At 36.1% G+C, this 27,118-nt stretch overlaps 1 protein-coding gene across 3 annotated transcripts in view; it reads right to left on the bottom strand.

Moving 5' to 3' along the window:
* The window catches only part of LOC138318040 (E3 ubiquitin-protein ligase FANCL-like), a 50,231-nt gene that overhangs the window by 18,512 nt on the left and 4,601 nt on the right, over positions 1-27,118 (bottom strand). For 2 of the 3 annotated variants that reach the window (XM_069260089.1, XM_069260090.1), the window contains exons 2-12: positions 23,188-23,359; positions 19,831-19,950; positions 18,547-18,603; positions 13,996-14,090; positions 12,969-13,065; positions 12,567-12,635; positions 5,059-5,209; positions 2,325-2,408; positions 1,407-1,452; positions 357-438; positions 39-155 (exon numbers count right to left, since the gene is read on the bottom strand). In XM_069260089.1, the coding sequence (XP_069116190.1) occupies positions 39-155; positions 357-438; positions 1,407-1,452; positions 2,325-2,408; positions 5,059-5,209; positions 12,567-12,635; positions 12,969-13,065; positions 13,996-14,090; positions 18,547-18,603; positions 19,831-19,950; positions 23,188-23,268 (999 nt within the window). In that variant the 5' untranslated portion in view covers positions 23,269-23,359. The remainder of the gene's footprint in view (positions 1-38; positions 156-356; positions 439-1,406; positions 1,453-2,324; positions 2,409-5,058; positions 5,210-12,566; positions 12,636-12,968; positions 13,066-13,995; positions 14,091-18,546; positions 18,604-19,830; positions 19,951-23,187; positions 23,360-27,118) is intronic. The other variant, XM_069260091.1, reaches the window with a different exon arrangement.

Here is a 27,118-nt window from a genome sequence, read left to right as displayed (position 1 = left end):
GGCTTACCTCGTACAGACAGGTTTGGTGGAAGGCTTACCTCATACAGACAGGTTTGGTGGAATGGTTGTCCACATCTTACATCACTACAAGCTTGATTAGGAAGCTCTGTATCAAGTCTATAGGCATAACATATCCCACACTCCACACTAAATTCCTGCAACAGAATAAAGTTCTGTGACATTTCAAGACACCCTTTATACACACTATATCAACCCAATATCATGACCATGGAATTCTTTGTCAATGAAAAGAAGTTGTTTATTAAAAGGCTACATCACACTCCTGGCTTGGACAGGTGGTCAGTCAATGACCAGTTGGTTAATTATCATTTTCCATCAGGGAACTCGGTACAAACCTCTTTTGTAGACGTGGAAGGAGAAGGTAACTCTGTTCCCAGTAATATTTGTAGGTTTTCCAACAGTCCTTTCTGTTCATCCCTAGGTCGTAATGAAAACAAACATGATCACAGTAACATCTAACAGTCCTTTCTGTTCATCCCTAGGTCGTAATGAGAACAAACATGATCACAGTAACATCTTACCCTAGGGTGGACATTGGGGGGTATAACAATACATCAAACTATTAATCTATTGTGATTGTATGCCTTACGACTCGATCAATCAATTGCAAAGTTGATAACAATTACTGATAGTACGTTAAGATATCGATAGTTTCAATTCTCAGATAGCTTTCTATAACTTGGACTTCAATGATGTAGCTCACAGTGGTTTAATACAGTAACAGACTAACAGTCACGATAAAATGTCATCTTTTCCATGCTATTCAATCAAACAACAAACACTGACATTGTTCTCAATCACGATCGTTAGAGTGATTGAGTTGCTACTGATGCTAGCAGGTTAACATAAGCAACTCCAGATGCACTAGATGTACAACATGGCGGCCAATTCATCGACAGGAATTTAGTAGAATTCAAAATGCAATACCACCACAATACTATTGTAATTTCAGTCTGCAATAGTTGAACTATCAGAATTCCCACGTATCAGTAGTATTGTAATGGTTAAAATTATAGACGAGTCGCCCCTTGTGTACATATATAGGGTTTATATATGTACAGCAGTATCCAGGGCAATACATCAGATTTGAGATGCCAAAATGACATACCATCGATTAGTCCTACCTTTTGGTGACTGTGACACCATATTTTGACATGATTTGTTGATGTCACACTCACCAGAAGGTGGGGCTAATCATACTAGGCCCACATCACTTTAGTATCCCAACCCGAATATTGATTTAATCTTCATTAACTAACACTAGACTGCATTACAATTATGTAGTACTCTTTGACAATAGGAATAAGAAAAAATCATATTTTCTCTAATAACACACTTTCATTATTTTAAACTTTAAGAGAAAAAACGACTATATATATACTTACCATAGATGGAGGTTTGAGTTGAGGCTCTCTCGCAATGGAACAACAGCTACAACAAAGCAAAGGTGTTTATAGGAATTATAGTAAACTCATCAGTAACAAAATCTGCTTACAGGAGCAATTCAATATCAAAATCTACATATCACAGATTCTACCATCCTCGATACTGGAAAGGTTACTATCACTGACGTAACATCTGGAAAAACTGATGGCACGGGTCGTGACCAAAGATGTTTGGTCCTTTGATAGTCATCAAAAAAGTTCAACAAGAGGCCCAGAAGGCCTGTATCGTTCACCTGGTTTGTAATGCTGATAATGTTCTAAATACAGGTTTATTGTTTCTCTTCTGAAAGAATTTGAATATTTACCTCTTATTCCCCTAACACGCCCCACTCTTTCTGCTCCAGGGGGTCAGCGCCAAAATTTATACAAATTCTGTTACCCTTCCCTCAAGGCTGTTTCTGGGCCAAATTTGGTTTCAATCCAAGCAGAATTCTAGGACTAGTAGCGATTTAAAGGCTTTACCTCTATTTCCCCTATTGGGCCCCGTCCCTCCTGCTCCTGGGGAGTCAGAGTCAAAATTAATACAAACTCTGTTCCCCATCCTCCAAGAATGCTTCTGGCCAAATTTGGTTTCAATCCAAGCAGAACTCTAGGACTAGTAGCGATTTATAGGATTTACCTCTATTTCCCCTATCGGGCCCCACCCTCCTGCCGCTGGGGGGGTCAGAGCCAAAATTTATACAATCTCTGTTCCCCATCCTCCAAGGATGCTTCTGAACAAATTTGGTATCAATCAAAGCAGAACTTAGTATTGGTTTATAGGATTTACCTCTATTTCCCCTATTCGGAAACAACAGAAAGGTACATTTATTATCTACCTATACAGAACATTTTAATGTGAAATGAAAATGAACCAACCTTGATCAGCCCCTAAAAATCTACATTCCGGTAACATCCTGGGGTGGCGGTAGTCAACACTGATTTGTATGGACACATTGGGCGCTGTGAAAACAAAATAAAACATCAAAACCAAAGATAAATCTCCTTGATAAGTGAATACCATAGACTCTATCTTGACCGCTGGGCACCCCTTCCCACTTCCTCAATCAAGATTACGTAACAGGTTCTTCTTTATCTGCATTTATCCTGTAATACTGTTAACATTCTTATTTCAGCGAGATTTTTTTAGCACTTTGTGCAGTCTTTGAAGCACTTCAACAATAAATTTTGTAAAAGGGTATTTCTGGTACTATGACCTTTGGACCAAAATCTAGTGTTTTCTCTGAATATTTTGGGAATGTTGCTATATAAAGTTTGGTTTTTGGCAAAATTTTCATGCAAAAAATTTGAAGGTAATTTGCACAACAAAAACACATGTGACAATGGTAGTAAGTCACAACAGTTCAGTTCAGATGACCTAAAGTATTCATGATGAAAAACTCAGGTATATGTAATGCTATCAACTTCAATAAGTATACAAGCCACATTGCACTGATTTTCCCTAGCCAAGACTTGTGATTACTATAGATAAATTTGATATCGATATTTGTACAGTAGACAAGAGAAACATTTTTATCTATACACATGTTCACCATTTGATATGTGACTGTGATAATATATACATACAAGATGTATATCAATGTACATGTGTATTATTGTGAAACCTGCTTTAGTGACCACCTTTGTATAAAGACCATTTTCTTATTAAGACATGTACATACAACATGTATATCAATGTACATGTGTATTATTGTAAAACCTGCTTTAGTGACCACCTTTGTATAAAGATCATCTTCTTATTAAGACATATACATACAACATGTATATCAATGTACATGTGTATTATTGTGAAACCTGCTTTAGTGACCACCTTTGTATCTAATCTTCTTATTAAGACATATACATACAACATGTGTATTATTTTGAAACTTGCTTTAGTGACCACCTTTGTATAAAGACCATCTTCTTATTAAGACATATACATAATGTACATACAACATGTATATCAATGTACATGTGTATTATTTTGAAACCTGCTTTAGTGACCACCTTTGTATCTAATCTTCTTATTAAGACATATACATACAACATGTGTATTATTTTGAAACTTGCTTTAGTGACCACCTTTGTATAAAGACCATCTTCTTATTAAGACATATAATATACATAATGTACATACAACATGTATATCAATGTACATGTGTATTATTTTGAAACCTGCTTTAGTGACCACCTTTGTATCTAATCTTCTTATTAAGACATATACATACAACATGTGTATTATTTTGAAACTTGCTTTAGTGACCACCTTTGTATAAAGACCATCTTCTTATTAAGACATATACATAATGTACATACAACATGTATATCAATGTACATGTGTATTATTTTGAAACCTGCTTAAGTGACCACCTTTGTATAAAGACCATCTTCTTATAAGACATGTACATACAACATGTATATCAATGTACATGTGTATTATTGTAAAACCTGCTTTAGTGACCACCTTTGTATAAAGACCATCCTCTTATTAAGACCACTTTCTTACGTCCCAAATGGCCATATGACCTGTGTTTAATGACCACTTGGCTATAGAGACCACTTTTTCTTATCCATTGGGTGGTCTTTATTATAAACAGGTTTGACTGTAGTATTTCTTACACATCTGATTCCAATGCTTTGTAACATCTACTACAGAGAGTACTATGGGGTGGGTGGGGGAGGGTGCTAAATTCAGTATTAGGCATTGTATATCTTGTGTCTGATATTTCGGTGTAAAACATTTTATTCTGGACTTAGATTTCTATTCTGCATAATAATGAATCTTGAACACACTCGTTTCTCCAAATCTCTTTGCTGGTCTGACAAAATATCACCATTTTCGGAAACCAAATTGTGATAATGTGCCAACAAAAATCTTAACTTAATGTTCATCATTTAACGTGTTCAAACCTAAATAAGATTTATCAAAAAAAGTCAAGTGTCCAAACTAACAGTAGCTATTTAAATGATTATTGTATATTCGAACTATCTGTCAATTTGAACTAACTTGAAGTTTACCATAGATAATATCAGAATTTAAGTAACTCTCATCACTTTTATTAGCTATAGGCACATCTGTTACTCTGGACCCTTAGATAAAGGTGTCAGGTACCTCCTAATTAGGTCAACAAAGTATGAGAGATGAGCCCCTATCACCACCGACAAACTCGTTAGCGGATCATCCATAACGATAAGCCCCTATATGTACATCTTACATACATCCCCACTGTCACACTATAAATCATCACAGCCATTAAAGCATTATGTAACTATACACAAATATAGTGGCTACTGTTTCATTATTTATTGAATTTAAATGAAATTTAAATGAAGTCTTAATCTACCATATTTGACCCGATAAGTGTCCCCCCTTCCCCCCTCCTATCAGTGCCCCTTTTCCATTTTGAGGACTAAATTTCATTCATTTATTGTGTATGATATCAATCCCATGTCATTCATTGGTCAATTATCTGTTTAATCTAATCAGTTCAACAACAGTATGATGTATATGTAATCTAGAGTTGTTTGAAAACAGCAAAACTTGCCAATGACCTTTAATGACAGTGTTAAACCACTCAAGTGCATATTGGTCCACTAATATAATACTCACACACTGCAATCCTCCTATAGGTGGCACTGTACACAGGATTCTCCGGCTCCAGTATCCACGTTTTCTTATCTAACTCTTCCATCACGTCTATAAAGTCCTGATACATGTCCACAGCCAGCTCAAATTGTTGGTACAACCATTGTAGGTCACTCTGTAAAGGATAATGGTACAACCATTGTAAGTCACTCTGTAAAGGATAATGGTACAATCATTGTAAGTCAGTCTGTAAAGGATAATGGTACAACCATTGTAGGTCACTCTGTAAAGGATAATGGTACAACCATTGTAGGTCACTCTGTAAAGGATAATGGTACAACCATTGTAGGTCACTCTGTAAAGGATAATGGTACAACCATTGTAGGTCACTCTGTAAAGGATAATGGTACAACCATTGTAGGTCACTCTGTAAAGGATAATGGTACAACCATTGTAGGTCACTCTGTAAAGGATAATGGTACAACCATTGTAAGTCACTCTGTAAAGGATAATGGTACAACCATTGTAGGTTACTCTGTAAAGGATAATGGTACAACCAATGTAAGTCACTCTGTAAAGAATAATGGTACAACCATTGTAGGTCACTCTGTAAAGGATAATGGTACAACCAATGTAGGTCACTCTGTAAAGGATAATGGTACAACCATTGTAGGTCACTCTGTTAAGGATAATGGTACAACCATTGTAAGTCACTCTGTAAAGGATAATGGTACAACCATTGTAGGTCACTCTGTAAAGGATAATGGTACAACCATTGTAGGTCACTCTGTAAAGGATAATGGTACAACCATTGTAGGTCACTCTGTAAAGGATAATGGTACAACCATTGTAGGTCACTCTGTTAAGGATAATGGTACAATATTGTAGGTCACTCTGTAAAGGATAATGGTACAACCATTGTAGGTCACTCTGTTAAGGATAATGGTACAACCATTGTAGGTCACTCTGTAAAGATAATGGTACAACCATTGTAGGTCACTCTGTAAGTGGTACAACCATTGTAGGTCACTCTGTAAAGGATAATGGTACAACCATTGTAGGTCACTCTGTAAAGTTAATGGTACAATCATTGTAAGTCACTCTGTAAAGGATAATGGTACAACCATTGTAGGTCACTCTGTAAAGGATAATGGTACAACCATTGTAGGTTACTCTGTTAAGGATAATGGTACAATCATTGTAAGTCAGTCTGTAAAAGACAAAGTTTATGTACAACCATTGTAAGTCACTCTGTAAAGGATAATGGTACAACCATTGTAGGTCACTCTGTAAAGGATAATGGTACAACCATTGTAAGTCAGTCTGTAAAAGACAAAGTTTATGTACAACCATTGTAGGTCACTCTGTAAAGGATAATGGTACAACCATTGTAGGTCACTCTGTTAAGGATAATGGTACAATCATTGTAAGTCACTCTGTAAAGGACAAAGTTTATGTACAACCATTGTAAGTCACTCTGTAAAGGATAATGGTACAACCATTGTAGGTCACTCTGTAAAGGATAATGGTACAACCATTGTAGGTCACTCTGTAAAGGATAATGGTACAACCATTGTAGGTCACTCTGTAAAGGATAATGGTACAACCATTGTAGGTCACTCTGTAAAGGATAATGGTACAACCATTGTAAGTCACTCTGTAAAGGATAATGGTACAATCATTGTAAGTCAGTCTGTAAAAGACAAAGTTTATGTACAACCATTGTAGGTCACTCTGTAAAGGATAATGGTACAACCATTGTAGGTCACTCTGTAAAGGATAATGGTACAATCATTGTAAGTCAGTCTGTAAAAGACAAAGTTTATGTACAACCATTGTAAGTCACTCTGTAAAGGATAATGGTACAACCATTGTAGGTCACTCTGTAAAGGATAATGGTACAACCATTGTAGGTCACTCTGTAAAGGATAATGGTACAACCATTGTAGGTCACTCTGTAAAGGATGATGGTACAACCATTGTAGGTCACTCTGTTAAGGATAATGGTACAATCATTGTAAGTCACTCTGTAAAGGATAATGGTACAACCATTGTAGGTCACTCTGTAAAGGATAATGGTACAACCATTGTAAGTCACTCTGTAAAGAATAATGGTACAACCATTGTAGGTCACTCTGTAAAGGATAATGGTACAACCATTGTAGGTCACTCTGTAAAGGATAATGGTACAACCATTGTAGGTCACTCTGTAAAGGATAATGGTACAACCATTGTAGGTCACTCTGTAAAGGATAATGGTACAACCATTGTAGGTCACTCTGTAAAGGATAATGGTACAACCATTGTAGGTCACTCTGTAAAGGATAATGGTACAACCATTGTAAGTCAGTCTGTAAAGAATAATGGTACAACCATTGTAGGTCACTCTGTAAAGGATAATGGTACAACCATTGTAAGTCACTCTGTAAAGGATAATGGTACAACCATTGTAGGTCACTCTGTAAAGGATAATGGTACAACCATTGTAGGTAAAGGATAATGGTTGTAGGTTACTCTGTAAAGGATGATGGTACAACCATTGTAGGTCACTTTGTAAAGGATAATGGTACAACCAATGTAGGTCACTCTGTAAAGGATAATGGTACAACCATTGTAGGTCACTCTGTAAAGGATAATGGTACAACCATTGTAAGTCACTCTGTAAAGGATGATGGTACAACCAATGTAGGTCACTCTGTAAAGGATAATGGTACAACCATTGTAGGTCACTCTGTAAAGGATAATGGTACAACCATTGTAAGTCACTCTGTAAAGGATGATGGTACAACCAATGTAGGTCACTCTGTAAAGGATAATGGTACAACCATTGTAGGTCACTCTGTAAAGGATAATGGTACAACCATTGTAAGTCACTCTGTAAAGGATGATGGTACAACCAATTGTAGGTCACTCTGTAAAGGATAATGGTACAACCATTGTAGGTCACTCTGTAAAGGATAATGGTACAACCATTGTAGGTCACTCTGTAAAGGATAATGGTACAACCATTGTAGGTCACTCTGTAAAGGATAATGGTACAACCATTGTAGGTTACTCTGTTAAGGATAATGGTACAATCATTGTAGTCATCTGTAAAGATAATGGTACAACATTGTAGGTCACTCTGTTAAGGATTGTAGGTCACTCTGTAAGGATAATGGTACAACCATTGTAGGTTACTCTGTTAAGGATAATGGTACAATCATTGTAGGTCACTCTGTAAAGGAGATAATGGTACAACCATTGTAGGTTACTCTGTTAAGGATAATGGTACAATCATTGTAAGTCAGTCTGTAAAAGACAAAGTTTATGTACAACCATTGTAGGTCACTCTGTAAAGGATAATGGTACAACCATTGTAGGTTACTCTGTTAAGGATAATGGTACAATCATTGTAAGTCAGTCTGTAAAAGACAAAGTTTATGTACAACCTTTGTAGGTCACTCTGTAAAAGTTAATGGTACAACCATTGTAGGTCACTCTGTAAAGGATAATGGTACAACCATTGTAGGTCACTCTGTAAAGGATAATGGTACAACCATTGTAGGTCACTCTGTAAAGGATAATGGTACAACCATTGTAGGTCACTCTGTAAAGGATAATGGTACAACCATTGTAGGTCACTCTGTAAAGGATAATGGTACAACCATTGTAAGTCACTCTGTAAAGTTAATGGTACAACCATTGTAGGTCACTCTGTAAAGGATAATGGTACAACCATTGTAGGTCACTCTGTAAAGGATAATGGTACAACCATTGTAGGTCACTCTGTAAAGGATAATGGTACAACCATTGTAAGTCACTCTGTAAAGTTAATGGTACAACCATTGTAGGTCACTCTGTAAAGGATAATGGTACAACCATTGTAGGTCACTCTGTAAAGGATAATGGTACAACCAATGTAGGTCACTCTGTAAAGGATAATGGTACAATCATTGTAAGTCAGTCTGTAAAAGACAAAGTTTATGTACAACCATTGTAGGTCACTCTGTAAAGGATAATGGTACAACCATTGTAGGTCACTCTGTAAAGTTAATGGTACAACCATTGTAGGTCACTCTGTAAAGGATAATGGTACAACCATTGTAGATCACTCTGTAAAGGATAATGGTTGTAGGTCACTCTGTAAAGTTAATGGTACAACCATTGTAGGTCACTCTGTAAAGGATAATGGTACAACCAATGTAGGTCACTCTGTAAAGGATAATGGTTGTAGGTTACTCTGTAAAGGATAATGGTACAACCATTGTAGGTCACTCTGTAAAGGATAATGGTACAACCATTGTAAGTCATTCTGTAAAGGATAATGGTACAACCATTGTAAGTCACTCTGTAAAGGATAATGGTACAACCATTGTAGGTCACTCTGTAAAGGATAATGGTACAACCATTGTAGGTCACTCTGTAAAGGATAATGGTACAACCATTGTAGGTCACTCTGTAAAGGATAATGGTACAACCATTGTAGGTCACTCTGTAAAGGATAATGGTACAACCATTGTAAGTCACTCTGTAAAGGATAATGGTACAACCATTGTAGGTCACTCTGTAAAGGATAATGGTACAACCAATGTAGGTCAATCTGTAAAAGACAAAGTTTATGTACAACCATTGTAGGTCACTCTGTAAAGGATAATGGTACAATCATTGTAGATTACACTGTAAATAGGGATTGGATTTCGTTTTTATGTTAACCATGCTTGTATGGAGCAATTCATCTAAGAATATATTCTATGGGGCGCGTTAGCGCCCCATATTGAATATATTCTTAGAGGAATTGCTCCATACAAGCATGGTTAACATAAAAACGAAATCCAATCCCTATATTTACACTCACACGACTTTTTATTTATATTTTATGCAAACAAATCGTCATTTGAAAGTGACGTAATTATTCAATAAAAGTCGGTCAAAAGTGGGAGGAGCTTACTCAATTGAACAGCAAATGATGACGCTTCACGTAAGATAGAATTATTCATCCGTGACGACAAAAAAGTTCAATATTTTAGTGTAAAATAAACATGACAAACAAAATAAATTTCAAAGATAATCTTATTTAATCAGATCAGAACTTTAAATATATATTCAATTTTGCAAAAAGTTAATAGATCTATATAGCGTAATAACATAAAGAATCTGTACACGGCCACATGTGTGAACTCGGTGACCGCTATTGTGCAGCGAGGCGAAGCTGACGCACGCTTACACACTTGAGGTTGCCGAAGTTGCCAAAACACCGATTTTCAAGTAGCTCAATGTGTTTGAGATGTCGTCTGACTTGACGATATTACATCCTTGGGAGCCATGTGATTATATAATCTACGCTTAGATCTATATCGCCATCGATAGATGAAACAAATTCACTTGTGTTCGATGGATACAATGTATTTGTGGTGACGCGGAACTGTCAACATGTGGATTATTAGCAGTGCATGTTTTCTAATACACATGATTAAATTCTCAAAGAACAAAGACAAGAGGATATGTTTATAACTGACCTCTATCAGAGGGTCTCACGGCCGTCCACCCCAAAGGCTCGATCGAAGGACGAACATAGGCACAGAGGTAATGTTTACATTTGACACCCATCATTTTTAATAAAAATTAAAGCACGTCGCCCCGGTCGGGATATTTTTTCGTTTCTTTATACATTGTTAATTTAAAAATTGTTGGAATCATATATAAATATAAAACATGTATATATTGTTTACATTTTCCAAAATTCTATGAAAAACAACAATATACACGTAATGTTGCGTCAAAATGTAAACAAAGCCATGTGTTTCTTTTAAAAAAAAGTAGTCCTTTTACGTTGCACAGAACATTTTCATACGCAAGTTCAAAGTTCAATGTTACCATGCAGTTATGGTAAACAAAATCGGCTAGTATTAGCGTATAGTGACCAAGCCTAGCAAGTGTAAATATAGGATAATGGTACAACCATTGTAGGTCACTCTGTAAAGGATAATGGTACAACCAATGTAGGTCACTCTGTAAAGGATAATGGTACAACAAATGTAAGTCACTCTGTAAAGGATAATGGTACAACCATTGTAGGTCAACCTGTAAAGGATAATGGTACAACCATTGTAGGTCAACCTGTAAAGGATAATGGTACAACCATTGTAAGTCACTCTGTTAAGGATAATGGTACAACCAATGTAGGTCACTCTGTAAAGGATAAATAAATGGTACAACCATTGTAAGTCACTCTGTAAAGGATAATGGTACAACCATTGTAAGTCACTCTGTAAAGGATAATGGTACAACCATTGTAGGTCACTCTGTAAAGGATAATGGTACAACCATTGTAGGTTACTCTGTTAAGGATAATGGTACAACCATTGTAAGTCACTCTGTTAAGGATAATGGTACAACCATTGAAGATCACTCTGTAAAGGATAATGGTACAACCATTGTAAGTCACTCTGTTAAGGATAATGGTACAACCATTGAAGATCACTCTGTAAAGGATAATGGTACAACCATTGTAAGTCACTCTGTTAAGGATAATGGTACAACCATTGTAGGTCACTCTGTAAAGGATAAATAAATGGTACAACCATTGTAAGTCACTCTGTAAAGGATAATGGTACAACCATTGTAAGTCACTCTGTTAAGGATAATGGTACAACCATTGTAGGTCACTCTGTAAAGGATAATGGTACAACCAATGTAAGTCACTTTGTAAAGGATGATGGTACAACCATTGTAGGTCACTCTGTTAAGGATAATGGTACAATCATTGTAGGTCACTCTGTAAAGGATAATGGTACAACCATTGTAGGTTACTCTGTTAAGGATAATGGTACAATCATTGTAGGTCACTCTGTAAAGGATAATGGTACAACCATTGTAAGTCACTCTGTTAAGGATAATGGTACAATCATTGTAAGTCAGTCTGTAAAGGATAATGGTACAATCATTGTAAGTCAGTCTGTAAAAGACAAAGTTTATGTACAACCATTGTAGGTCACTCTGTAAAGGATAATGGTACAACCATTGTAGGTTACTCTGTTAAGGATAATGGTACAATCATTGTAAGTCAGTCTGTAAAAGACAAAGTTTATGTACAACCATTGTAGGTCACTCTGTAAAGTTAATGGTACAACCATTGTAGGTCACTCTGTAAAGGATAATGGTACAACCATTGTAAGTCAGTCTGTAAAAGACAAAGTTTATGTACAACCATTGTAGGTCACTCTGTAAAGGATAATGGTACAACCATTGTAGGTCACTCTGTAAAGGATAATGGTACAACCATTGTAGGTCACTCTGTAAAGGAAAATGGTACAACCATTGTAGGTCACTCTGTAAAGGATAATGGTACAACCATTGTAGGTCACTCTGTAAAGTTAATGGTACAATCATTGTAGGTCACTCTGTAAAGGATAATGGTACAACCATTGTAGGTTACTCTGTTAAGGATAATGGTACAACCATTGTAGGTCACTCTGTAAAGTTAATGGTAAAGCCTTGTAAATCTTCATTGCAAGGGGGTATATAACAGACAATAAATATAGCTGACTTACCGTTGATTTCCATTGTACATGGAATTGGCCAGGTAGGTCCACTACACATTTTGGGGCGATACGAGGATGCTGTAAATATATAAACATTAATTGCAATTACTTTATGTATAATAATATTTTCATCAAAATCATCTGACAGATATGGGTAAATACCACCAAGGTATTCAAAATTTTTAACCAATCAGATTCTAGCAAATGATGACCAAATTTTCGGCATAATCTTTCCTGTTTTAGTACAACTGGACTGAATTTATCATCAGCAACAGGTAACTCAGCCGGTAGAGCATCGGTCTAGTGTCAGCAGGTAGAGCATCAGGTCCTGGGTTCGAGCCCCATCTGGCCGCTACATTTTTCCTCTTTAGTTGCACTGAAAATAGTAATACACTTAGTTTCCATACATACCTGTGGACTAAGTGTGACCTTTAGTATGTGCTGTCTTCCCTTCTTGTCATTACATTGAAGCTCAAGAGTTTGGAACTTGGCATCAATAGACACTAACCTGTGAATATAGAAAATCAGTATAGTCTGCTATAGAAGTTGAGCTTGATATTTTACTTTAGGCTTGCACTTTATGTTGGCATAGTCCTGTCATTGTAAAACAAAGTGCTTCATAACTCTCAGCATTTTAAACAGTTAGATAGCATCATTAATTTAAACAAACCTTAGTATTGATAAAATTATGATTCAGAATTAATCAAAAAGTAACGACCAAGTCCTTATCATTCGTTACTATGACTGGTGTTTTTCCTGTGTTTTCATTGGTCAATACTTTTCTAAGACATATTCATCAAATGCAGTATCAACACCGAAATCAGCGGCAAAAAGCATGCGAGATTACCGAGTCCAGATACCTCACGTGAGTCCAGTAACCTGTGTCAAAAAGAGGTCAATAGGTGACGTCATGATCTCTCTGACATTGAGTCGTACCCAAACATAGTGTAAAGGCACTTTCTGAATTCAATGACGTTATGATAATCTACTGTGGCATCATTAAAGTCCACAAAGTCTGGCAGAAGGCAACAACTTTACTACGATCAACGGTGAATAATTGCAAACTTCAACAGAGAACGGAAAACGTACAAGAATGCCAGGCGATTCTACCAGTCAAAAGCATTAGCAAGAAAAATTTTGGATATTTATCATATACATGTACTCATGTGGATAAACTGCTCTTGAAAAATGAACATTGTAAATATTTGTTAAATATTTTTCTGTCAATTTTAGTATAGTCAATAGTATAGTTTAGTATAGTATATATAGGGATTGCAAATTTCATATTATAAAACAGTTATCGACCTGTTTTCAGGTGGATATGTTGAGTTATCAACCCAAGAAAGTGACATAACTTATATGTATATATGATATCACTTACTCGGGTTGATAACTGTATATCCACCTGAAGACAGGTTGACAATTGTATAATACTTACTTGTCCCATCCCAGGTGTTCCACTTCCCCCAGGAGTTGTGCACACACCTGGCTTCCTCCCTGCTGGATTTGTTGTCTCCCTTCTAATTGTCTTTCCTGTGGTAACCAAATGTCACAATTAACCTACAATTGTAGGTTCTAAATTCATTCCCATAAACCTTACAACCTGAGGCTAGACACATTCAGAAAATCATCTGATAAAGTCTTTCTTCCTCAATCTCATAGAACATCCTGATTCCGATGAAATAACCTTGCTCTACGCCAGAAAATTCACCTTAATATCACCACAAACCTACATTCAACCCCTCCCATCTTCGTAACCTGATTTGTTGATATCAAACTAAAACCATATCCATAGTCAAACCCACTCCTCACAATGACATCCTACTTTATCATCCTTACCCAAACACTCACATCCATTCACATCCAACCAACTATTATAATACCCCAATCCTTGTATTAATTTCTCAGACTAACACATCAACTTTCCCTCTCCTGACCATTAATGCAATACTTACGCTTATTACAACATTCCTCCCATACCCCTACCCCTAGCATCTACATGTTTCTCCAACACACTCAATCATATATACTTCCTATTAATCCTCACACTCTCATACCAGTTTTATGCATAAACATTTACCACCCTCCCCATCAAAGTTGCCCTCATTCCAATGGTCTACCATTAACTAAGCCCTCACCATCTTAACAAGCTTACAGTAAGTGTTGTAAGCAATACACATTCCCTACCATCAATTACCTTTTCTAATCAATGGCAAGTTATTATTATTGCTTAGTTATGCTATCATTGTATGAAGTTTAAACCCCCCACCAACCAAAAGGTGCCCTCATTCCAATTAACAATCGGCACACCTGAAATTAACCCTTGCACCCTCTCTTTGCCATTTACATTTACTAACTCTCACACTCTTACTCTTTACTCATCCATTTGAACTCTTCTATTTCAAGAACTAGAAGAGTTCATTATGAAATTGCAGGGATGAACAGGTTAAACTATCATTTCAACCCTCATACTCTCATCCTTACCCCAACACTCTAGTAAAACCCTCACACTATCTAAAACTCTCATACTATCTAAAACTCTCATACTATCTAAAACTCTCACACTATCTAAAACCCTCACACTATCTAAAACCCCACACTATCTAAAACTGTCATACTATCTAAAACTCTCATACTATCACTAATCAGCCTTACCTTCAAACTGACATTTTTAAGTCTCATACTATCAGCCTAACTCGAACTCTCTAGTAAAATCCTCAAACTATCTAAAAACCCTCACAATATCTAAAACTCGCATACTTATTACTATCATCCTATCCGCAACTCTCTAGTAAAACCCTCACACTATCTTTCTAAAACTCTAATACTATCAGCCTAACCCCAACACTCTAGTTAGTAAAACCCTCACACTATCTAAAACCCTCACACTATCTAAAACTCTCATACTATCATCCTAACCCCAACTCTCTAGTAAAACCCCAACACTCTAGTAAAACCCTCACACTTTCATCCTAACCCCAACACTCTAGTAAAACCCTCACACTATCTATCTAAAACTCTCATACTCTCACCCTAACCCAAACTCTAGTAAAACCCTCACACTATCTAAAACTCTCATACTCTCACCCTAACCCCAACTCTCTAGTAAAACCCTCACACTATCTAAAACTCTCATACTCTCACCCTAACCCCAACTCTCTAGTAAAACCCTCACACTATCTAAAACTCTCATACTCTCACCCTAACCCCGACACTCTAGTAAAACCCTCACACTATCTAAAACTCTCATACTCTCATCCTAACCACAACTCTCTAGTAAAACCCTCACACTATCTAAAACTCTCATACTCTCATACTAACCCCAACACTCTAGTAAAACCCTCACACTATCTATCTAAAACTCTCATACTCTCACCCTAACCCCAACTCTCTAGTGAAACCCTCACACTATCTAAAACTCTCATACTCTCATCCTAACCCCAACTCTCTAGTGAAACCCTCACACTATCTAAAACTCTCATACTCTCATCCTAACCCCAACTCTCTAGTAAAACCCTTACACTATCTAAAACTCTCATACTCTCATCCTAACCCCAACTCTCTAGTAAAACCCTCACACTATCTAAAACTCTCATACTCTCATCCTAACCATTAAACTGACATTTCAACCTTCATATTCTCATCCCAATTTTAACACTCTAGTCAAAACCCTCACATTCTAACCCTGTATTTTAAATGCTTATCTCAGCTCTCCTATTATTATACTTGAACCCCTCCCATGATCCTTTTCTCAACCCCCTCACCCCCATATTCCATCTCCTATTCCTAATCCTAACTTGGCCATTATGATCACCCTGACCTAAACCAAACAACTTACTCTCACCTGAATCCTACCCCTCCTCAACACCCCTCACCAAAACCGACCATTTCTACCACTTGACAAAAACGCCATCATCCTTTTCCATAGAAAAATTACCCTGTCTGCATCTTTCTTAAAAGGAAAATTATACCTTTGACTGTTAACTCATGTTTTCAATACTGGTATTCCAGAGCTATATGAATTAAGTGTAAACATAAAATTATCTGAAATGGATAATTGATCTCAATGCTATTTTATCACATGTACTTCGATACTATGATTTTAATCAGATAAGTAATAACATGTACAATTAGACATAAAATGATCTTCAAATACCAATAGACAGGTTTGCTTACTTCAAAATTTTACATATGGATGTCTGTTATAAATGTGAATGTACCAAGTTCCATTGTATTCATGACAGAAATCAAATCCACCACTTCCTTGTTACTATAACTGTCATAAGTATCACACCCCATAGACAGTTTGTTTCTCTTCAGAGATTTCTGAGATCACAGGACCATGTAGAGCAGAACATTTGATTACGGGCTGGTCGTCAACGCCACCGTGTACAGGCTGGTCGTCAACAGCATCATAACCCTCGTGGGGACTGGCTTGTAGACAGTATCAACACACCAACATCCTTATACAAACACACCCTTTCCCCTGGTAACCCTTAACGTGTGTGAGCTTTAATTAAACACCAATCCACACCCACACCATTACGGAAGTCAATAAACAATATCTCCAGGACCTAGTTGTCTAACGCTTATCGCTACTGCTTAGAGCTAAAAACTCTTCTCAAATACTTCATGGCAAAAAAAATCAATGAATTAAATCAATGATCAAGTTAGCCTATGAAATTGCTATCTAATGATAATTGGAGACAAAAAACACATGAATTCTTATCAATTTATAAATATTTGATTAAACTGTTAATTGAAATTATCGTGCAAAACCAACAAATCATTGATGTGACGAGCCAAACAAACTAGGTTCTACAGGTTATGATGTCACAGTCCATGGAATTTACTGGGCAAAGTTCTATCTTTAGGTAAGATATTGGAACTTTCTCACGAGATAGTACAGGTATACATCAAAGGTCAACCAGTGCATAGTAGATTAATATAGGTTATAGTTGTAGTGGTGAATATTGATACAAACATTACTAGACATTGTTACAATTCCTATTGTCATATATAAGTTTGGATTTAATTAGTTTAACATCCTATTAAAAGCCAGGTTCATGTAAGGATGTGCCAGGTTTGTTGGTGAAGGAAAGCTGGAGTACCCGGACAAAAACCATCAACCATGGGTCAGTACCTGGCAACTGTCCCACATGGAATTCGAACCCCTGACCCAGAGGTGGAGGGCTTGTGGTATAATGTTGAGACATTTTAACCACTCGGCCATGGTGGCCCCTTATTGTCATAAGGAGATTGACTATCAGTAATATAATTTCTCATAAGTTTAATTTGTCAAGTTGTATTATCCAATTGTGCAAGATTTCGGCTAGTCAGCAGGAGGCTTGCTGAGACCTAACCTGCTACAATGCTGAGATAACACGCCTGATTAGTTTTCTCACATACACAAGAGAATATGAAATATGAGTGAAAGAAGAATTTTCACATGAACATAATCTCGGGTCTGCTTACTACAACTTAAAATTGTTATCAAGAATGTATGTAGATTATATCACAACTACTGGTGGCCACCAATAATTCTTTTGTCTGTACTTCTGGTTCAAAACGTCAGTACTTGTGATCTATCGTTTTATTTGTGTTGGCAGGGAAATTTCTTACATCTTTCATGGTGAAAAATCAGTAAATGGTGGGAGAATGATGGAGATATAGATTTGATAAATTACAGGCAAAACAATCTATAAAGGACACCAAAAGGACACATGGCAAAACATTTGCATCAAATGGGGTTGATGAATCTGTCCTTTATAGACAGGTGTCCTTTATATAGAGGTCTACTTATACAGATATCAAATTATATAGTAAATTGCCTCAAATAGGATTGATGAGTCTGTCATTTATAGACATGTGTACTTAATGTAGAGTTGTACTTTAGAGCAGGTTTGACTGAACTTTATAGATCAGTATCAACATTTCAAAATAATGAATTCTACGGACAATTTATATCATTCACTTATTATGTACTTACCACCAAACTTTTAACCTCAAGTAAGTACTGGCACAGGGAGCTGCACTGCTTCAGCCTCTATAACACACACACATATATATAGGTTTCACTTGAGACTTTGTTTCAGGTGACCTAAAAAGGTGGTATTAAATTGTGTTGGCTTTCTAAAATAGAAGTAAAACCTGGGACACTGATTTCCTTCACCACTCTCACACATCTACAAGAGATACATAATAAAATATGACTATTTTTATCAGAATACAATTATTCTACATTTCCACACCACCTTGTTACATTAAAAGTACAACATATGAATTGTCACAGAAAACTGTGTTTCTATAAAATGAGATTCAGCTTCATGAATATTAAAAGTAGATCAATATTAATTAGTACATGAGTAAACTGTCTTCTGTAGAAAAGCAACATTTGCTTCCATCCCTGTAAACAACAGCCTATCCGCCATCTTGACATCTTGATCAAAAGGCAACGTTATAATGACGTCATGTAAATGTGATGTTACAATACATTCATGTTCAATTTCGCGCCACTTCAATAGTGCCGTTTGCTCGGCCACTATTGCAAATAGTACCCATGTGTATAGCAATTAAATCAGAATCAAGTATTGTCATGTGATGTACTAACTATCAATTATGAGCTTTCGTTCAGGTCCATTTGGTGTTATACCAGCCTTGTAGAACTAAATAGTGACTGAGTTCCTTTGACAATGTCAATAGAATTATCCAATGTATATGCTAAAGATGCTCCACCGCTTATAAATGGTATTTTTTCTCTATCAAAAACAGGAACAGAAGAATTACAAAATGTAGTATTTTTCTTCCTTAGTTACAAATGGTATTTACTTAACACCATTACCACTATAATATTGAAAATTTTGAGCTTCTCATTTTACTTCAAGATAAAAATATTAAAAATAGTTAATTGCAAAACGAAAAAATTCTGTGGCATTTTGTCCTATATGGAATGAAATACTGATTGTGCATGCACCAGAAGCAAAATAAATTATCTTTTATTTATTTTTGTGTTAATTATACATATTCATGATACTCGATTAAACACCAATTATTGTTCAAATGGGAGTATCGTTTTTTCTCTGTCGGCAGTGGAGCATCTTTAATTAAAAGAAGAACTATGTTCATGGGATGTCATCCTGAAGAACTCAATGTTTGGGTAATGACATCACAGAAGGAATATTGACACAAATGTATTTTGAATTTTGTAAATTTGATCAGAGTGATCTACTTTTCAATAACTCTTGTAAAGAACAATGCATGTTGACAAGTATACCTGTTGTAAGATAGCTGTGTAGTCATGAAGTAAGTACTGCAGTTTCCAGTCACAGGAAAATTGGAGGTCTTCTAATTTATTCTTATCAGGTAATTCAACATGGATTTTAAAATCTTCATTCTAAAAAACAAATACCAATCCACTTCAAAACACACATACACATGCAACATCAGCTAATAATGTTGCAGCTCTTGATGACAACTTCTAGTTAATATCAATGGCTATTGTTAATATTAGATAAATGATTGTTTTAAATTCAATACAAATATGTACTAAAGTGGCAATGTATTCATAATTATGAAATAAGCAGTTTTCCAAAAAAAAAAAAAAAAAAAGGAATAGATTAATTACCTGCAGAAAAGTTCAGTTTCAATTGATTCACAAAAGATGACAAGAGATCCCAGAGGGATCTTGGCGCCCACCAAAGAATGATCTATGTCTGACAATGGAAAGAGGGATCTTTTCCCTGCTTTTCAAACTTTTTCAAACACACTACATATAAAATTTGAGACAGATCGCTATAGTACTTTCTAAGAAATAGTGGTAACAAACTACAACAATGAAATCTAAGATGGCTGCTGGTTGGCCATTTTGTTTACCGATCAGTCCCGAAAGGCATTATGCATCAGTCCTTAAAGGTACTATGCACAACTAGGGTACAAGGGGAAACTATGCATGGAATTTGAGAAAGATCCCTTCAGTACTTTCTGAGAAATAGCGATTACAAACTTTAACTATCAAAATCCATGATGGCCATCGGTCGGTCATCTTATATACCGATCGGTCCCAAAATACATGCACAACTAGGGTCCTAGGGGAACCTGTATATGAAATTTGAGAAAGATCCCTTCAGCACTTTTTGAGAAATAGTGGTAACAAACTTTAACTATCAAAATCCAAGATTGACCGATCATTCCCAAGATGCAATATGCATAACTAGGGTCCTAGGGGAACCTACATATGAAATTTGAAAAAGATCCCTTCAGAACTTTTTGAGAAATAGTGGTAACAAACTTTAACTATCAAAATCCAAGATGGCCTGTCGGCCATCTTGTTCACCGATCGGTCCCAAAATGCAATATGCACAACTAGGGTCCTAGGGGAACCTGTATATGAAATTTGAGAAAGATCCCTCGGTACTTTTTGAGAAATAGCGGTAACAAACTATCAAAATCCAAGATGGCTGCCTGTCGGCCATCTTGTTGACCGATCGGTCCCAAAATACAATATGCACAACTAGGGTCCTAGGGGAACCTATATATGAAATTTGAGAAAGATCCCTTCAGCACTTTTTGAGAAATAGCGGTAACAAACTTTAACTATCAAAATCCAAGATGGCCGCTTGTCGGCCATTTTGTTCACCGATCGGTCCCAAAATGCAACATGCACAACTAGGGCCCTAGGGGAACCTATATATGAAATTTGAGAAAGATCCCTTCAGTACTTTTTGAGAAATAGCGGTAACAAACTTTAACTATCAAAATCCAAGATGGCCGCCTGTCGGCCATCTTGTTCACCGATCGGTCCCAAAATGCAATATGCACAACTAGGGTCCTAGGGGAACCTGTATATGAAATTTGAGAAAGATCGTTGCTTCACTTTTTGAGAAATAGTGGTAACAAACTTTAACTATCAAAATCCAAGATGGCCGCCTGTCGGCCATCTTGTTGACCGATCGGTCCCAAAATACTATATGCACAACTAGGGTCCTAGGGGAACCTATATACGAAATTTGAGAAAGATCTCTTCAGCACTTTTTGAAAAATAGGGGTAACAAACTTTAACTATCAAAATCCAAGATGGCTGCCTGTCGGCCATCTTGTTGACCGATCGGTCTCAAAATGCAATATGCACAACTAGGGTCCTAGGGAAACCTTCATATGAAATTTGAGAAAGATCCCTTCTGTACTTTCTGAGAAATAGCGGTAACAAGAATTGTTAACGGACGGACGGACGGACGACGGACGACGGACGACGGACGAAAGGTGATTTGAATAGATGGTGGGCTAAAAATAAAACTGCAGATTATGTCCAGATCATTTTTTGGGGTAATCATCAATAAAGAATATAGATGCATGATTTTAATTTAAATTATGTGATCGAAGTGTAAGAAAACCAATGATCTTTAGAAAATCAGCATGACCAGCAATGATGCTGAAGAATGACACTGTAATGTATACAAAAAGGGGGTCAAAGCAAAAATTTATACGAATTCTGTTAACCTCAAGGATGTTTCTGGCCAAATTTGGTTACAATCCATGCAGAACTCTAGGACAAGTAGCGATATATAGGATTTACCTTTATTTCCCCTATTGGGCCCCGCCCCTCCTGCCCCAGGGGGGTCAGGGTCAAAATTTATACAAGTTCTGTTCCACTTCCCCCAAGGATGTTTCTGGCCAAATTTGGTTGCAATCCATGCAGAACTCTAGGACAAGTAGCGATTTATAGGATTTACCTCTATTACCCCTATTGGACCCGCCCCTCCTGCCCCAGGGGGGTCAGGGTCACCATTTATGCAAAATCTGATCACCTTCCCCTAAGGAAGTTTCTGACCAAATTTTGTTAAAATCCATGCAGTGCTTTATGACAAGTAGCGATTTAAAGGAAATGTTGACGGACGGACGGACGACGGATGGACGACGGACGCCACGCCATGGCAATAGCTCACCAGCCCTTCGGGCCAGGTGAGCTAACAAACCAAACCGGACAAGTGGTTGGTTTCCTGAAGCATCACACAAATTCAAAATGGCAGATTCAATATTTTTCATTTGTCATCAATTTCCTTTTTAGTGTTGAAAACAAAACAGTATATACTGTTCTTCTTATTGAAGTTTTACAAACTATGTACATCATGGCATTTTGGGTACTAATAGTATTGAGATACAATTTTTTCAGAGTCTACGTTTGCATTCTTTTATGAAAAGGACCCCACTTTTTTTCTGAAAGTCCATTCAAATTACATGGGACCCCATTTTATTTGAGAAGGACCCCATTTATGGAACACCAAGCACAAACCCTGTGTCATTTTATATCCATGATGTTCTTAGGAGAGGAAATAATTACTGTTAGTTTAATATTTGAAGTGTACATTATCTTTTACATGGATGCCGCCATATTGGAAAATCCAAACTCGTTCCATTATAAAGCGAAGTGCTAATTCAGTACATCTGGTACAAATCCAAAAAAGAAACACACAGACAGTCTGGTGTTACAAGATGTTATTTAAATCAGTGGTTAATATATATTAAATTAATTTTAAACAACCTTTAATTATCTATAGTAACTATTGGATAGAGTTACAAATAGGGCAGTCTGCGAAAGTGATTAACTTAACTTAACTTTACTCAGCATACTTACACAGATATTGATGTAGCCAGTGTAGATGGAAGCTTGCTTATTCACTGGAATTAATCCTGGAAAATTCCTCAGCATGTCCATGTGTTCCTCTTATAGTGACACTCTGCCCATATCCGCGACTATATCACACAAGACTGGCGCTGGAGAATTGGTCTGTTAAAGCCTGAAATCACTGACAGAAGAAAGATATTACATACATGGAATAAAGTATAATATATTTTAACTCAGAGGAAATAAACTGTAAACTTCAAATGGTTTGGTTTGATTCGTTTAATGTCCTATTTTAAGGTAAGGACGTGTCAGTTTATGTCGAAGTAGACAAAAACCAGGGAAAATCAACAACCAGTGGTTAGTACCTTGCAACTGCCGAACAATATATATAGCAATTGTACACGAACAGTTAAAAAGCTGACTGAGCAAGAATATCCACAGATGTATTATCAATGTTTACTGTTGCTATCAGGTGGCCGAGTGGTTAACAAGGTGTCCCAGACATATTACTACAACCACTCTACCTCTGGGTTACTAGTTCGAATTCCATGTGGGGCAGTTGCCAGGTTCTGACTGCTGGTGGGTGGTTTTTCTCTGGGTACTTCGGCTGTCCTCCATCAACAATTGTGGCATGTCCTTACATGATGCTGGCTGTTAATAGAGCGTTAAGCTAATAAAACCACAAACCTTTACAACTCTTAAAGCCTTTATATTACAACATATAACACGGTCACCTCTGCTATTTCCCTACATATAAAATCATGGTCAAGCTCTATAGTGTCCATGGATACTAACACTGTAACAGACTTGCAAGTCTGATTGTCATATAAAAAAAAATACATTGCATTAATATTTACACCCTTTAAAACGTGACTTCCTGACACAGATTTCACATATTTGAGAGTTATGTAATGGTACTTGTCTGGTAAAACATAGACAGATGTATCTCCTGCAATTGTATTTTGCACCTGCATAATTTATTGTTACGTAAAATCATTTTTAATCTCTGTGAAGAAACTCTGATCAAATTGATTTTTAGAAAGAAATCTTAAGAGAAATACTAAATATGACATTTATGGATATAATTGACAATTATCTTATTTTTAATAGGTATAACAAGTAAAATGAATGATTGCATAAGGACTCTTCTGTGAAAGGAGTGAAATTTGAAAAGGTATCAAATGTTGTTGTTCAGGAAATGATAAGGGGGGATCAGATGTTGTCATTAGGGCTTAAAGGACATTGGTATAGCTTAAGGTAGTAAAGAGTTAATTAAGTGCCCCAGGTGCTTATGAAACCATAAAATGGGTCAAAAATAATTATAGACATTTGCTGCACTCCTCTTCTTCCTCTTTTATCATTAACTGTGATATAACCGTCACGTGTTCTGAAGAAGTACTCGCGTAAAGTTAAATGTAATCACATCATATGGATTCAAATCTTCAGGAGCTAGCCATTTTGAGGAGCAAAATCATATTGTATTATGAGAAAGATTTTGTATATGTGCAGAAGTTGATCCTGAGGTCAACATCTGTTACAAGCTGTGACAGAGAATGACAAAGATTAATGTTACTGCCCAGGTTGAAGGGTTATAAGATAAGATTTATAAAATTTCATATACAGTACATAATTGCAATTATATTTGAGCTATATTGCTGGTTTGTTTTTATTTTTATGTCTTATTAACAGCTAAGGTCATGTAATAAGGATGTGTCAAATAGATGATGGAGGAAAACTGGAGTAGCTGGAGAAAAACCACCGACCAGCAGTCGGTACCTGGCAACTGTCCCACATGGAATTAAAACTCGCAACAAACAGGCTTGTGGTATATGTTGGGACATCTTAACCACTTAGCCACCGCTGCCCCGAATTTGAGCTCCAAGATTTATACATGTAAACTATATCAAACTTTTAAACTATAGTTATCTCTAAAAGCGATTATTTACTTACAGAAATAAAATTGTTTCATGAAATTCGATTGAAAATTATTTTTCAATGAAAAATTGGCCCAACACTTGTCAGCAGTACTATTACTCTTCTACATAATATGTACATCTGAAGTTAAGACAAGATTTCTGACAGTTTACACCTAGGTGAATATCAAAGTAGCAAGAGTCAAACCCTCATGTTGTTTAATTTCTGGATGTAAATTTGCCATATACATTCATGATTGTATATTTCACAGAAAAAAAAATGAGTGTGGTGGATTGCAAGTTGGTGATCAATGCCAAGGAAATCCACATGTCTTGTATTTGACATAAATGCAGCATGGAGTGCAGCTGGGGTATATCTAATTACTGCAATGAGAAGCTATTAAAACAAATCATACGAGCCATGCAGACTGCATATCAAATCAATATACCAACAAACTTCAATTCAATTCTTTTATTACCTTGAGCCTTTCGGCTCATCAGTTTGAAACAAACATATATACAAATACAATACACAAAAACCACACTCACATCCATGCTCTCGCCATACTAACATACACAATGACACACAAACAACCCTCAAGTATACATAAGGCTAGTGTAGAGGAATTATGCTAATATTTAACTTATAAAATGTTATTTCTTATTTTATTACTTAATTTAATATATTTTGCTAAATTTGACAACTCTTTTTTGTTCTCTGTTTTTAATAGTTGAATCAATTTGTACATACTTAGTCTAATGAAATAATATTTCTTAATAAAACGCTTTCTTAAAGCTAAATAACATTCACATTTTAAAATAAAATGAAACTCATCTTCAATGTCCTCACTGTTACAGTATCTGCATACAATTCTTTCATTTCTTACTAAATTGTTATACCTTCCCGTTTCAATGTTTAATTTGTGAGATGACAATCGTGTTTTTGTTATTTCTTTTGAATTCATGACAGGTTTTGTTAAAAGTGTCCCTTAAAAACCTTAAATATATCTGTAAGCACTATGGTAAATTGGAATATTTTGGCATAGGGAAATTTGGGCGCTTTATTACCAAAATGGGCTGGTGTTGGTTAAATTTTAGTGTGCTCAAATTTTGTGTTTTCATGTCACTATTTTACCTATAATATACATGTTTTCACACTTTTCATTGAATACAAAAGTTCAAACATGTGTTATTGTTTTTATCTGGTTGACTAAACACACACTACCTTCGACTATATCTTATGGGACATATAACTATATATAGTAATAATAACTATAACAATCGTTAAAATTGTAGGTGATAGTCACCCCTATTACATGAGCAGTGTTCACAAAACAATAGCATGTAAATGAATCAATCTATATCATATGCAAATAAATACAAATATAAAGTTTCATACATTTTTACAAAATACCAACAAGAATGTACTCCTGTATTTAAAGGTGATAAAAACAGAACGGACATGGAAAATGAGATAATGCGCTAGAAACATTTGTAATGCCTATCTAAACATATACCAGTTTGATATTTGCTTATATTTTGTCTCTAAATAGTAAAATTAATGAAAGCAATCTTCACATCTTTCGACGACAGATTTTTTTCTATGACTTGCCTCCCTTGAGTTCCAATGAGTTGTGACGTCATCTGAGACAATCAACCACCGGAAGCTGGTGTGCCGATAGCGGAACTGTCAACATGCATGTGTATTTTAGCCACATGTCTTAGTACTTACGGAAATACACACGGAGAAAAATATGTTATATATCGACTTATTGGGTAGCGTGATTTATCCCCTACATAATGACACATTATTGACGTCATAACCTATGAAATGACATCACTACATGTAAATAATGATGTCATTAATGTCACGGGTACATATGTCATGTGGCGTATGGTGTGCCAGGGGTTAAACCACGAATGAATAAGTAGTTCTTTCCTATTCAGTCCACCCTGGAGTAATACGACTGTGCATGAATTAACCGAGGAGTTTTGATATACATAGAATCTACTGGTAATTTTATGTG

This window comes from Argopecten irradians, chromosome 3, assembly GCF_041381155.1.
Source record: "Argopecten irradians isolate NY chromosome 3, Ai_NY, whole genome shotgun sequence".
NCBI classification, from domain to species: Eukaryota; Metazoa; Mollusca; class Bivalvia; order Pectinida; family Pectinidae; genus Argopecten; species Argopecten irradians.
The sequence above is the reverse complement of the archived record's forward strand: the minus strand, read 5'-3'. Positions and strand labels throughout refer to the sequence as shown.